Genomic DNA, 15,516 nt, shown 5'->3' on the forward strand with positions numbered 1-15,516 from the left:
ATTTTCCATCCAAGGTCAGTTGAATCCACAGATGCAAAATCTGTGGATATGGAGGGCTGATTGTATTTTAAAAAGAGCCAAAAACAAACAAACAAGCAAGAACAAAACATAGAGCCAGTAATTTTCATGTGTGTGTAAACCCCCTTAGTTTTATATATATGTATGTGTGTGTGCATATATTTACATAAATATACATAGAATGTGTAGGAAAACTTTACTGTAAAAGGTGTGCCTTTTGCATAAATTCAAGGCCTTGTCCTTCACTTTTTAAAAAATCTTGTTTTGATTGTTGTGACTGTCAAGTGTTATTAAAGTTCAGCTGCCTTTTTATGGCTTTGAAGCTGAAATCTGGTAGGGAAAGGTGAGCTGCTATTACAGTGATTCAAACCAGACAAAGTAAATAAAATTGTTCTTGGCCACAATAAGTCAAATGTATTATAGAAAAAATAAATAGTCTCTGAAGAGAGCTACTCTTTGTCCCATTCTGTGGACAAATACAGGTTTTCAAAGTGGATTTTTCCTTTTTCTTCTCAGGACATGAAAAATGATTTTTAAAAAATTTTTCTTATCATTTTAATACCTTTGAATATCTGTTTACAGAATGGTTCAGAGTTCTTTTAAGTATAACGTGTAAATAAAGTTATCCTAAGAAACTATATGGAGCAATAGGGAGATGGAGGTGGTATAATTTTAGAAAAAAGAGTATAATATTATTGGATATTAAAGAATTTTCTTCCACACTTCTTAAGGCATAGGTCAGTATCATCACCCTTATCCTTAAGATTTTTAAAGACCTCCTTTTCCTTCAAAAGGAAGTACAAACTCCTTGGTATAACATTCTATACCTTCCAAGGTCTTTCCTTGATCTAATTTTAAAATTCCTGTTACTTTTGTTTTTGCAGCCCAAAACTACATTCCCATGATCCCTTCCTTGTTCATAAATACCTTGCGTATCTTTATGCATATCGTCACTCTGCCTGAGATGGGCTCCCCCATGTCCGGTTTTTCATTCAGCAAATGTTTATTGAGTGCTTACTGTGGTCTGACCTTGTGCTCAGAGCTGGGGGTGAAATGATAATCAGGACAAGGTCATTGTCTTTGAGGAGTTCTCAGTCTGGTCAAGGAGACAAAGGCTCTTTCAGTGTAGAGTGAAAAGGTGGACGTACATACAGGGTGCAAACCTAGGACATAGGGAGTGGCTAGCTTTGAGGAAACCTAATGAGGCTTCATGGAGGAGGCAGCCCTTTACCTGAGTTTTAAAACATAGTTTGTAAGGCAGAACAGACTGCAGAGAGAGGGAAGGTTATTCCAAGACAGGGCTGCCTGAAAGCAGTATGGCGTACTCAGGGAAGGGAAAGTGTGTGTGTGTTTAGAGCATTGGGAGCTGAGGCTAGAAAGCATTGAGACTAAATGTCTTTGTGCTTGTACTTCTCAAAGTGTGGTTCCTGGACTGGACTAACAGCATCAGCCTCACCTGGGAAATTTTTGAAATGAAACTTCTTTGTACCTACCCCAGACCCACTGAATCAGAAGCTCATCAGAGAGGCCCAGTAATCTGTGTGTTAACAAGCCCTCTGGGTGATTCATAAGCGTGCTACATTGTGGTAATTCTTGGCTAAAATCAAGTTTATTCTCCAAGAACTAGATCAAATCCTAACCCCACAGTGGGAGGTTTCCTTGATAGTTTTATTCCAAGTTAAGCATTATTTCCACAGCACTGTGCTTGTGTGCAGTAGCTCTTGCTGTATACTTTCCTGCTAAACTTTCCCTTGAGAGCAAGACAGCATTTTATGGACTTAGTTAAGTTTTACTCTTTTGTGTTTTTTTTTCCCCCTCTCTCCTTCCTTTCTCTTCTCCGTGCAGACCGCTCAAGGTGGTGGTCATCGAACACTCCTCTACGGGCACGCCATATTGCTGCGCCATTCCTACAGCGGCATGGTGAGTAGACACTGGGATGTCATCTCTCCTAGGGTCATGGCGATGCATTTGGGGATAGCCAGAAAACACTGGTGATACCATTTCAGCAACGGTTTTAATGAGCTCGGATGTGATATATTTGTGCCCTGTTTAGTCTTCTTGTTTGTAAGATGGCATTTGGCTTAGATGACCTTTAAGGGTCCTTCAGTTCTGTCATGGCATGACTCCTAGTTTTAATATCTTACTTTCGATAGAGTGGTTTTAGGAGGAGAGAGGTATAAGTCAAATAAGAATTATTTCTCTTTTCTGATTTTGTTTTAAATGGTTCGTTGATTAGAGCGTTAAAGTATCTTTACTAAAAGGTAAGATTTAAAAATGTACCTGTGAACTCCAATGTCAGTTCCACTTACTAACTTCTTTTCGGTCTTAATGAGGTTTTTCTCTTTCTTTCTCCACGTCTGTTCCTTCTTTCACCCAGTTATCCACTGGACTTCGCTCATGCACAGTTTTCTCACTTTTTACCTCCTATATATTTTTTGAAAAACCCATATATACATCTTTATATATCTTACAGATACATTACATTTTTCCATATTATATGTGCAGTTGACCCTTGAATGATATTGGGGTTAGGGATGCAAACTCCCCACACAGTTGAAGATCATGTATAACTTTGAACTCTACCAAAACTTAACTACCAGTAGCCTCCTGTTGACTGGAAGCCTTACTGATAACATAACAGTTGATTAGCATGTGTTTTGTATGTTATATGTGTTATACACTGTACATAAGGTAAGCTAGAGAAAAGAAAATATTACTAAGAAAATCATAGAGAAGAGAAAATATATTTCTGTTCATTAAGGGGATTATAAAGGTCTTCATCCTTGTTGTCTTTATACTGCATAGGCTGAGGAGGAGGAGGAGGAAGAGGGGTAAGTCTTGCTGTCTCGGGTGGCAGAGGCAGAGGAAAATCTGCACAAGTGACCCATGCGGTTCAAACCCATATTGTTTAAGGGGCAACTGCATATAAAATATGTAAAAATACAGAAAAGTTTCATTCCACTGTTTTAAAAGCTTTATTAAATTATAAAAGCAATATGTATTTGTTCAAAGAAGTTTGGATGTAAAAGAATAAAAAATTATTTGATTACACTAATAAGACAAAACTGTTGGAACCTTTAAAAAAGAAATTCAGTCTGCTCTATTCTTAAATTTTTTTTTACGTAACTGAGATCTTAGTACATAACCAGATTTAGATCCTGATTTTCAAAATATAAGTATTTCTCATGTTATTTTAAATTGTTCATCAACATAATTTTAGTGGCTATATCACATTCCAATATCTGGAAGTATAATTATAACTAGTCATTCATTTTATATATATATATATATATTTATATGTATTTATATATTATATACATATTATATATTATATTTTATATATTATATATATTTATATATTTTATATATATATTTTATATATATATATTTTATATATATTTTAGTTGCCAGATAATTTCTTCTATTTTTAGTAGAGACAGGGTCTCGCTCTTGCTCAGGCTGGTCTCGAACTCCTGAGCTCGAGCGATCCACCCGCCTCGGCCTCCCAGAGTGCTAGGATTACAGGCGTGAGCCACTGCGCCCGGCCAGGCATGATTTTAATGATGATTTAAAATTATCATTTCTATTAATGTGTTATATCACATAAATAGGTCAAATGAGAAAAATTGTTGATCATCTTGGCAAATGCTTAAAAAAGTCTTTAATAAAACTCTGCACTCATTTCTAGTAAAACTATGTATTGATAATTATTTTCTCCATGATAAAGAATATCAATGTCAAATCCATAGCCAGCATCATAATTGTGAAACACTGAAGCCATTCCTGATAAAATTAACTAACCTAAAATAAACAAATATAAGAATATAGTTTTCATGTCATTGATATGTAACATGGTTATGGAAGTTTTACCTGACATGGTAAGATATGAAATAAAGCAGTTTAATAAAGTGGCTGGATATAAGACAAACACGTAAAAACAACTTGTTTGTATAGAGCAACACACATTAAAATTTCATGGAAAGAATTCCATTTTCCGTGGCAATCAAAACACATAAAGTGCATGAAATGATAAATGTGAGGTTCTATTTTAAGAAGACTACTCTCTATCCTTAGTAGGTGGGTTAAGAGCCTGAACTTGGTTGTTAGATCTGGGTTCAGTCTCACTTTGCCACATGCCGGGATACTTTTCTGAACTTTAAGCCTGTGATTGCATATGAAAATTTCATCCATTCAATCAGTAAATATTATTTAGCATCTACTGTGTGCTATGCACTGTTCTACAGGCTGGATGTAATAGTGAATAAGATCGAGTTGTTGCCCTCATGGAATTTAATTAACATTTAGTGGAATAATTATAGTATCTACCTCAGAGTTGCGGTGAACATTAAAGGAGAAAGTGTATGTTAATAATTGCAGTGTCTAGTTCTGTAATATTATTGAGAAATATGACAGAAGACTTTAGTAGGAATCACCTTATGTTTTTGCTTGGGAATCTGAGTATTGTAAAGTTGCTACTTTTTGTCTAATAAAGGCACACATTTAACACAGTTCAGATCTAAAATCTGTAAACCTCAGGAACCATCATAGGCTGCCTGGTCTGAGGTCAGAGTCCCCCTCCTACACTGGCTAAAAGCAGTTTTGGGGACCCTTGAAGCTTCTTTCCTGTAACCTTGGGAGCCAGTGCTTTGTAGTCAAGAGACAGAATCAGAGTCCTCAGGTCACTTGGATCTCACACCCCCCTGGCACTGATATCCACCTACCATGCCGGCACATCGACCCCTGATTGGTTCCTCTCCTGTCTTCTCACACTCAAAACACCCACTTACTTGAATGGGCCCTATGCTACAGTAAGAAATTTCCACTAATTGCATTAGTCATCCAGTGATTCTGGAGCAGGTAGAGTCTGGGCTTGCTCAGTCCCTAGAATTGTCTCTGGGGACTCTCTGCAGTGTTCCTGCGCTTGCTGGCAGTGCACTTGCTTGGTGAAGATGGTACTGTATTTTGAGCTCCTATTATATTCATCTTTGTGTCTTCATTCTTACAACACTTAGCAAAGTTGTTGAAATTGAAGTGTGGGGATAAGGGAATTGACCTGAAAAATAATTCTAAGCTTTAGGTCCAAAAATATATAGTTAGGAAAACCTAAGGGTGGGAAGAGTAGGCCAATGGTGGTGGTGTGAGAATTTGATTACTCTTAGGGAAATGTACACATGTGTACACACATGATAAAGCTTCATTTTAGTGACATGACATGCTGCACACCAAAGTCAATTCTGGATGGATTTCAAGGAGTTAAAAATTTTAAAGTGAGAACAAAACTGAAAGATTGAAGTGAATAGTTTTAAAATTTCTATTTGGGAGAAAGATTTCTAACTGTCAGATTACGTTGTACTTTTGCTGATGATCATGAATATCACATGACGTGAGAGATGTACAAACATATCCCCAGTTACTTGTCTTCTTGTATGGACAGAGCACGTTTCCTTAGTCTTCTAGGAAGGAAAAAAAAGACCACGTTTTAGAATTCCTTTAGAACATTGCTCTTCATGCTGTGTAAATGCTGTTTTGCTCCACAGACATTTAAAAGTCTGGGCTTTGCACCGAACCATTCAGATTTGTAAGAAAAGGCTGATACAGCATAGGTAGAAGGATACCAAATTACATGTCAGAATAAGATTGTGTCATGGCATGAGTGTTTAGTGACAACCGCTGATTGTGTGTTTTTTAGTATCTGTGCTGCCTGTCCACCTCCCGGTCTTCAACTGATAAACTGGCTTTTGATGTTGGCTTGCAAGAGGACACTACAGGTGAGCACCTGGAGCTGTGATGAATCTGTGTTCAGAGAGAGCCTTGCAGGGACTGGACTGGAAGAAGTCAGGAGACATGATGCATGAGATGGATGTTCTTATGGATGGAGTCAGGAAAAGAAGGAATGACTTTCTAATGAGTTTTTGGTAAAAGGAGGAAGTGTCTGTTGTTACTATTGCTTATTTCCATATAATTAGTTGGGAGCTGAAACTAGGCTTCAAACCTTATTCTTCTTGTGGGTTTGTATAGAAAAACAGTTACTTACTACATGATTTGCTGGGTGTTAATCATGTTAATGTGCTCTGATTAGCTTATGAAGTAATACTGTATGTCTCTTTCATCTTAAAAATACTTTCAAGTCTAAAAATGTAATATACTCAATGTCAACATTCAAATAAAAAGGCCCGAAATGAAAGTCTCCTTCATTTGTCTGCCCACTGGCAGACAATCTGTCCAAATGCATTTCCATATTTTTGAAACAAAGTGTATATATTAACACATTTTCCTTTTGGAGACTCAGAATAGGAGAGCACAGGCTTTAGTTCTTATCCTCAGTGCTCTGAGGACTTTAGGTTGACTTTGTATACCTCTGTACAGTTTTACCGTTTTCATCACTTACAGTGAGAATGCATGACTTTTGAATTACAAATAAATTAAAGACAAAGTAGAAAAAAGAATGGAAGGAAATAGGTTAACTTTTATTAAGTTGGTCCTTTCAGGCATGAGATCAAGTTATCCTCTCACCCTCCTCCCCCTGTTTAAAATACTTTCCCATATTCTCTGTTTTTCACAATCAACAAATGTATAAAAATAGAGCTATATTTACCAGCCTAATTAATTTTTTGATAGACAAACACATCATCTTAAACAAACAAACAAAAAATCCCGAGACTCCCAGGCACCAAAAAGATAAGTGTATTACTCTGATTTTTATTTAATTCTATATAGGCTCAGTTATTCCTCTCTATTTTTGCTAGTTTTTCACTTTTCTTATTGTAATTAATGCATTTCAGCACATGGTTAAATGTGAAAGACTTCAGTACTTCAGTTCTTTCTTCAAAAGAAGTAAAAGACAGACATGATCTAGAACTTGTTTTCATACACTGAGATGATTATATAATAGTCAAAACAGCAAAACAAGTCAGTCCTTCGCCCTGCATCCTGATTGCCTGATGCTACTGTTTTTTCTTGTACCTCTCTACTTCTCCTGAATTACTCAGTTATTTATTTCACCTATCATTTGTTATCTGTCTACCTTCGTCAGAATTAAACTCACAGGCAGATACTTTTTTCTTCCTTGTTTATTGATGTATCCCCAGCCCATAAATCAATGATTGGCCAATATGGGGGGCACTGTGTTGAGTGGATGAAGGAAAATTATCTACACTAGTGAAAATGTGAATTGGGTGAATGAAGATGAAGAATTCTGCCAGATTATATTCAAGTAAGACTAAGGTTTGTGTAAGAAAAGCAGCTCAGGGCACAGATTACCTACTAACTAAAAATGCTTAAGGAATATTGTTTGATGATTCATTTTCTCATTCATGCAGAATGAATTTTTATTGAGCGCCTACAATATGCTAGTAGGAGCTGGGGAAACCCCAGTGAAGAAAACATACAAAGTTCCCACTTTTATGGAATTTATATTCTGGCATTGGGGAATTGTTTAATAGTTAAGAAAAAAAAGCGTTATGGAAAAATAGTAAAGCTGAGTAAAGGGAGAGAATGATAAACACTAGATGACAGAGATAACTAAAACATTATTCTCATTTCTGGGTAGAAGTTACATTTAGGTTTTACAAGGAACTGTGAACAGATTGAAGAAGTGTTTGCTTAAGCTTGTTTCTTAGGCAACAAGACTGCTGAGTGAAGAATAGACATGTAGTTCCTGAGACTTAAGCTTGACTTGTCTTGGAAGAAATGACTTGATTTAATGAATACCCACATCTTTTATAATGGATCCTTCTATAATAGGATTGTCCAAGATCTTACCCTTAGATTAATAGAAACCACCACATTTTAAAATAACAAAATAAAAACAAAGTTAAAAAAAGGACAGGATAGTAAAATTTTAGATGACAGCACTTAGTATCCTGTTTTGAATCAGCATCCCCAAAAAGTACTGAAAGTTTTTTCTTAATTTTTTTAAGAGATGAGGTCTCACTCTGTTGCTCAGGCTGCAGTGCAGTGGTGTCATCATAGCTCACTGCAACCTTGAACTCCTGTCCTCAAGCGATCCTCCTGCCTCAGCCCACCTGAGTAGCAGGGACTACAGGTGCAAGCCACAATGCCCAGCTAATTTTTTAATTTTTTGTAAAGACAAGGTCTTGCTATGTTGCCCAGGCTGGTCTTGAACTCCTGGCCTCAAGTGATCCTCCCGCCTTAGCCTCCCAAAGTGCTGGGATTATAGGCATGAGCCACTGTACCTGGCCAGATTTTTTTAAAAAATTGTTATAATACAGCTGCTACATCACAAAACCCCAAGTCCTTATGAAAATTTTTTTTTTATTTTTTTTTTGAGACAAAGTCTCGCTCTGTTGTCTGGGCTAGAGTGAGTGCCATGGCATCAGCTTAGCTCACACCAACCTCAGACTCCTGGGCTCAAGCAATCCTCCTGCCTCAGCCTCCCGAGTAGCTGGGACTACAGGCATGCGCCACCATGCCCGGCTAATTTTTTCTATATATATTTTTAGCTGTCCATATAATTTCTTTCTATTTTTAGTAGAGATAGGGTCTCGCTCTTGCTCAGGCTGGCCTTATGAAAATTAAGTGGCAACCAACTAGATGTTTTTACAGAGAGCAATGCGAACAGTGTAATAACATGATTGTATAAAGGATGAAATCAGATGAGCGAGACTGGTGAATTTAGTCTTATGTGAGTATAAATAAATATCCTTTTTACTTATAAGCAGTTCTTAGTGGGGGAAAAAGACAACCAACCTTTGCAAAATGTCACACCCAGTGTCTATGGGAAGAGTCTTTGCCTTTCAGTATGTCTTCTCCTAAGCTAATTGGGCTTAATTCTTTTGATTTTCATGGTCTAAGAGATTAATTTGCATGAAATTTCAGATTTCCGAAAGTTATGTGAATGGAGTCACTGACAGAGCAAATAGATGTTAATTAAGAGGCACCTCGCTATGTTTCAATCTCTCTGCAGGTGAGGCTTGTTGGTGGACCATACACCCTGCCTCTAAGCAGCGATCGGAAGGGGAGAAAGTTCGAGTCGGAGATGATCTCATCTTAGTTAGCGTGTCCTCTGAAAGGTACTTGGTAAGTGTGGAAAGCAGGATCACACACTTGGTGATGTGATAAATGACAGGTCAATAAATGGTCTCCTTAAAGTTTATATCGCAAATTATCTAGAAAAATTGCTTATAAACAAGCATGTATTTCTATTAGCTGAATTATAAATAAGTTCCTAAATAGGAGAATAACGTGATCTGAGTGGAAAGGTGGCTTACTAGGGCTTCCCTCGTGACCTTGATATGCATGTTCTTGATATTGATAGTGGTTTTTCTTGAATTATTTTATTAATAGAATGTAAATGCAGTATAATCAGAAATTCAAAATTTTGTAGCCTTTATTTTGTACCTGATGGAAAGGCTATATTCATGAGGTTGTGATTACCTATTTTGATATTTATGAAAGCAAATTATTACATAAGAAACACATGCCATGTTAAGATAGGAGAATTAGACAAAAATAAACAGTTTAGGTGTATCTTTGACATTGAATTATTTCAAAGGGTAGTGACTAGAAATGGGAGAATGAAGACAGAACTTTATGTTTAATCATTGAATATATTTCATCATTTTTGTGGTGGGCCAATGTGTTTAATTTAACTTACTTAGTAAGTTACAGTTTTGCTAAAAAATAATCCTGTACAGAAGTTTGGAGAAGATTGAAGGATTGTAAAGGATTCCAAGACAAAATATTCTTTTAACTTTAAGGTCGTAAAAGTAATTAAACAAATATCAAATGGGACATTATAAACTTTATATGAATATCCACCTTAAAAAATCTCAGGCATCATAGTGGATGATGACTGAAACAAAAATCAGAAATACAGCATGTGGCAGTTAAACACATACTAGATGATAGAAAGGTTATTATGACTGCCATAAATCAAGATGTTACTTGTGTGTAACTGGTTTAGGATAAAAGTAAGAGTTTGGTACCACTTTGTTCTATAAACATGAAGTACAGTGAGTTTGTTGATGTTGTAAGTCGGTTTTGGTTTACCAATACATTTCGTTCCAGATTTAAAACATTTCCAAGAATAACAATTTTGTTTCACTTGCTTTTCGGAGAGGGGTAACGATGAAGACAGTGCAGCGGTGTAAGGGTGCCTCGTGTAGCTGACAGCAGCTATTAAATTCAACAGGGCACCTAGTGTCGCACAGCTATAAGGAGGCCTGAAGCATTTCTCTACTTTTGTCCCTGTAGGTGGAAATAGTTACCATGAAAATTTCTGGGACAGTACAGTTATACAGCTGATAAAATAAGCATTTATTAAGCCCTTGCTATGTGCAATATGCTGTGTGCGTTAAGGTAATGTTGTGCATTTTGAATTGCAGTTGGAAACCAATAGCAGTAGAAATAACTCCTGCACACTTTTCAAAATATAAATCTACACATACCTTATTTTGATTTTGACATAACTATACATTTCATTATTGTTATTTTTGTTGTATAGCTTGTACTTTCCACTACGTATCAGAGTTTGTTTGAAAGGATGGCATCATTATGCGCTGGAGGAATAGAAAATTCAGACCTCACGAGGTCAGGACTTCTATATCAACTTGACAGTTACCTACCTGAACAAGTCATGTAATTCTCTGAACTCTGGCTTCCTCCTTTGTAAAATGAAGTTGATGCTAATAATAATATATAGTGCCAAGGTTATTGGGAGGAAGACATGAGCTTATGGATTTGAATATACTTTGAATTAAAAAGCACTATACAAATGAAGGCAATAGGAATAATGATTATGAGGTTAACTTCCTATGGAAGGACATAAACCTCATGATTAATTAAAATTCATAGATAATTTCCAAACTACATTTTAGCCAATTATTTTAAGTTCTCTTTCCTGGGAATCTTTTATGTAGAGCTACAAAAGAGCCCTACATAACCAGGTTGTTAAAATTTCACTTTCATTTGGTAATGAAGTCATTGTTTTTATTGTTCATATATGTGGACTTAATATGAAGTAGAAACAACAGGAAAGACCAAGGACACATGACACATGGTTTCTGCCCTCTGGAAAAAACAAACCAGACACATACGGGGCTGTATGAGAATACTCTAGGACAGTAAATATGTGTTCCAGTATATTTTGGAGATGCTGAAGGAAGTTCTTATGGGTTACAGGGATGGTTAATTATTATCTCACATTCCCACCGTGGTTGACCAGTAGTGGGTATATAGAGTATTAAGGTATGGATTCAAGGACATATATAGTGGACTTAGGTAAAAAGAATCCAGAGAAAATGAAAGATCAAGAAGTAAGGTAGTAAAAGGACTTTGGAATAGACAAAGGCAGCCGGAGTAATCTATATACTAAACCCTGAATAACTAAAGACAGATTGTACATATATTCATTCATTAGTACACACCCTGGCAAGTATGAGCCTGGGCTAATAGGTAACCTTGGGAAACCCTCAGTTTCTTCATTTGCAGTACGGGGAATAATAAAGAACTTAACCCGTAGGAGTGTTATGGGAATAACTGCTTAAATCCAACAAAGCTCTTAGCTCTGAGAACAGCGCATAAAAATTGCTTAGTAAGTTACTGTCATTATTTATCTGGGAGATTTGTACCTACGAAGAATAGTTAAAGAAACTGCAGGTATTTAACCAAAGGAAGAGAAAGGTATAGAAAAAAGAGTGAGGGGAACATTATAGATGATCTTAAATAAAGATCTATCATTTGGGCTGGGCTTGGTGGCTCCTGGTTGTAATCCCAGTACTCTGGGAGGCTGAGGCAGAAGGATTGCGTGACGTCAGGAGTTTGAGACCAGACTGAGCCAAGAGCAAGACCCTGTCTCTACCAAAAATAGAAAAAGTTAGCCAGGCATGGTGGCCTGTGCCTGTAGTCGCAGCTACTCAGGAGGCTGAAACAGGAGGATCGCCTGAGCCCAGGAGTTTGAGGTTATAGTGAGCTATAATGACACCACTGCATTCTACCCAGGGCAACAGAGCAAGACTGCATCTCCTAAAAAAAAAAAAAAAAAGATCTATCGTTTGAAAGCAAGATTCGTGTTCTGAGAAGACACTGGTGTGGTTAAAAATAAATAAGTTAAAAAGTGAGTCTGAAAATAAATCAGATAAAACTAACCACTAAAAATAAACATTTCCAGTCATTGACTTTATAGCTCCTCAGTCACTGGTGTCTATTGACCAATGAGCTATTTTTCCTTCACTAACAGTGATGGTTAAGCTAAGGTTAAACTGTTTAATTGTGCATTGGGTATACTAATAAAGCTGACGACTGCTGGAATGCAAAATTGATTAAAACTGATTAAAGGACTGACTTTCACTCTGTCCTCCGAGGAGCTGCGTTAGGGATGGGTGAGAACACCATGGCCAGCACCCGGAGCCCCAGGCTCCACCTGGGACGGCTGCCCGCCTGTCTGGTTTGTGTTCGGCACTGGGGCATGATTTCCAAGGAATAAAGGATCTCATCTCTAAAAATGGTTATAAACTCCTCCCCCAAACAATGCCCTTTCTCATTTTTGCTGTTTTATATTCTAATATAAAAGGATATCTTAATCCTCTTTTCAGGATATCCAAAAGGGACGAAATTCTTTTGCCCATATGGGAAATTTTGTTTTCTTTTAAAGAAAAGCAGCTTAAGAGAAATACACAATTTAAAATAGAGAAAACATGGCCAAGTAGGTATTATTGGCTGTGAATTCATTTCAGACTAAACGAAGTCAAGCATACAAAACCGTGTTTTATGTGTGTTAGGTGTAAAATCACTCTGTTATGCACAAACGTTTTCAATCCATGGATTGAACTGTTTGCATTGGAAACGTTTATTTCCAACTATTGATCAGGCCACCTAAAGAAACAGATGAAAATTTTAAGATCCATGGAAACATCACCAAACAAATAACTGATTGAAAATAGATTAGGAAAAGCAGAACCCTTCCATCTAGAGAGTGGTCAGAAATGCTTAAAAGAAAAGCTATTACAGGGTTCAAAAAATTTATTCTATTTTTCTCCTACTCAGCTCTAAGATAAGAAATACACAGGGGTTTTGATTGCATAATAAATTGCTGAATTGCTTCAAGTTGTGTAAAAATAATGATAACTTAAATGGGTGATCATAAATATTGTTGACTGATTTATTATATCAATCAAATTCATTTTTGATTAATTTCATTTGAGTCCATTTTCCCTCTCTCTGTGGCTCAGGTGATGGAATCATAGAATAATATTACATTTGGAAAGAGCATCTATTTCTATGCCCATCATTTTTTTTTTTTTCCAGAAGAAAACACTAAAGCCTGAGGGGTAACATGACATGTTTACTTGTGTTTCCTGTCCCTGGATGATAATTTATTCAGAACGTTGGATCACCAAGGCCCAGTCCTTGACAATTTAATACAAGATAAATAAATGAGTGAACAATTTCATCAGCTAAGGGTTGAAATCAGAGATTCTTAAAAGTTTTTGTGTCATCGATTCTTACTGCAGTCTGATAAAGCTTATTGACCTCATCATATCATTGAAATAGGATGATTTATGGAATAACTTAAAATATTTGTTTTAAATTTATACTACCATGATTTTAAAGGCTTGGTTGGCTTCTCTGCATTCTTAATTGATTGAATAATCAATAATCGTCTCCTGCTAGATGCTAGGAGTGCAAACCTGTGTCAGATAGCTTACAAGAGGGAGAAAGAAAAACAAACCCCAGAATTACATTGCATGATAATTGCTATGAAGGAAAATATAATTTGCTTGTTTGTTGAAGCAGATAGAATGTGATTTATTTGTAAACAATTAAAGAATTTTAACATATTGGAGAAGAAATTAACTCAATAGAGAAATCTCAGCTGGGATTATGTATAAGAATGACAAAGTTAAAGAAGAGATTGTACAAAATCAGCCAGCTGAGGTTGACGGGTGGTAAGAGCAAATTATTGCTGAATCTGATATGTCAACTGGTAAACTGATATATTTTATTGATTGGAAAAATTACTGATAAGATAGCTGTGCATATGGTACAATGTCAAAAGTTTCTTTGGTTTTATTTTTAAGGGAAGGAGAATGAAAGACCTATTCTTGCTGGTGACTTGAGAATAGTATATTTAGGTAAAAGAAACCCTTAAGAGATTTAAAGTCCTGTACAGTACACCTAAGGTGACTACTTTAGGCTGTGACTGGTCTTCATTTAACTATTAATGGAATGGTCAGATTTCTGGTCTTATTAAAGTCTTTAAAATCTTAAGCTGTCATCAGCCTTGGCAATGTGTTGCAGAAACATTGCGGGGATATTGGTGATGTTTACCGAGAAGACTCTGAGAAAACAGGTGGTTTGTTCTGTGTATGTTTGAAATTCTAGAGGCAGCCAAGTAATGATTAGTTAAATAAGCAAAGTATTTGGCTGTATTCATAATTTTGGTTTTCTTAGTTAACATTTGGTAATTGAATCTTATGGCCCTCAAAGATATTAGGCATGGTATTATTTTAATACATTTCTATTTTTAAGAAGGAAAATCTGAAATTAGTTAATATCTGAATTTTGGAGGAAATTTATCCTGGTTTTAGATTACTATCTGGGAATATCACTGTCTAACAGCTAATATATCAAATTGTAGATAATAGTTTCCAAAGGATGCATAAAATAGGTCTAGTAGGTTTTCACCTACTTCATTGTCAAAAAAAACTCTGAGAGTGTGGAAACTTAGTTATAATTTTAATGACAAGTGCCTACCTTCTGTACCATTTCATCCCTCTATAATCTTTAAAACAAAAATAGTCTCTTTTGGCCTGGCGTGTTGGCTGAAGCCTGTAATCCTAGCACTCTGGGAGGCCGAGGCAGGCGGATTGTTTGAGCTCAGGAATTCGAGACCAGCCTGATCAAGAGTGAGACCTCATCTCTACTAAAAATAGAAAGAAATTATATGGACAGCTAAAAATATATATAGAAAAAATTAGCCAGGCATGGTGGCACATGGCTGTAGTCCCAGCTACTCGGGAGGTTGAGGCAGGAGGATCGCTTGAGCCCAGGAGTTTGAGGTTGCCGTGAGCTAGGCTGATGCCATGGCACTCTAGCCTGGGCAACAGAGTAAGACTCTGTCTCAAAAAAAAAAAAAAAAGTCTCTTTTTATAAATAAATTTATTTAGTATAATCATTTGTACATTTGTGATTACTGACTTAAGTTAATAACTCTTAGAATGAAGCTGAAAAATACCTAAAGTCAATTAGGAACTTTTATTTATTTTTTTCTTACTTTTTTTTTTTCCTGAGTTTTGAATGCGAGGGTTGAAACAGATGTCCTCTGTGGACATTGACATGTTAAGACTTACCAGAGCCTGAAGCGATGCCTCCTTTTGCCTCTTGCTACAGCACCTGTCCTACGGCAACGGCAGCTTGCACGTGGACGCTGCTTTCCAGCAGACCCTCTGGAGTGTGGCCCCAATCAGCTCAGGGAGTGAAGCAGCCCAAGGTAAAGAACTCCACTTCCCTTCCAGGGCTCGTCCTTGATGCCAAGTT

At 36.6% G+C, this 15,516-nt stretch overlaps 1 protein-coding gene across 5 annotated transcripts in view; it reads left to right on the plus strand.

Moving 5' to 3' along the window:
• The window catches only part of RYR2 (ryanodine receptor 2), a 596,087-nt gene that overhangs the window by 259,301 nt on the left and 321,270 nt on the right, over nt 1–15,516 (plus strand). For all 5 annotated transcript variants that reach the window (XM_045537281.1, XM_045537279.1, XM_045537276.1 and 2 more), the window contains exons 6-9: nt 1,864–1,938; nt 5,708–5,786; nt 8,945–9,057; nt 15,370–15,469. In XM_045537281.1, coding sequence (XP_045393237.1) covers nt 1,864–1,938; nt 5,708–5,786; nt 8,945–9,057; nt 15,370–15,469 — 367 coding nt within the window. The remainder of the gene's footprint in view (nt 1–1,863; nt 1,939–5,707; nt 5,787–8,944; nt 9,058–15,369; nt 15,470–15,516) is intronic.

The sequence above is a fragment of the Lemur catta genome, chromosome 25 (assembly GCF_020740605.2).
Source record: "Lemur catta isolate mLemCat1 chromosome 25, mLemCat1.pri, whole genome shotgun sequence".
In the NCBI taxonomy this organism is placed as follows: Eukaryota; Metazoa; Chordata; class Mammalia; order Primates; family Lemuridae; genus Lemur; species Lemur catta.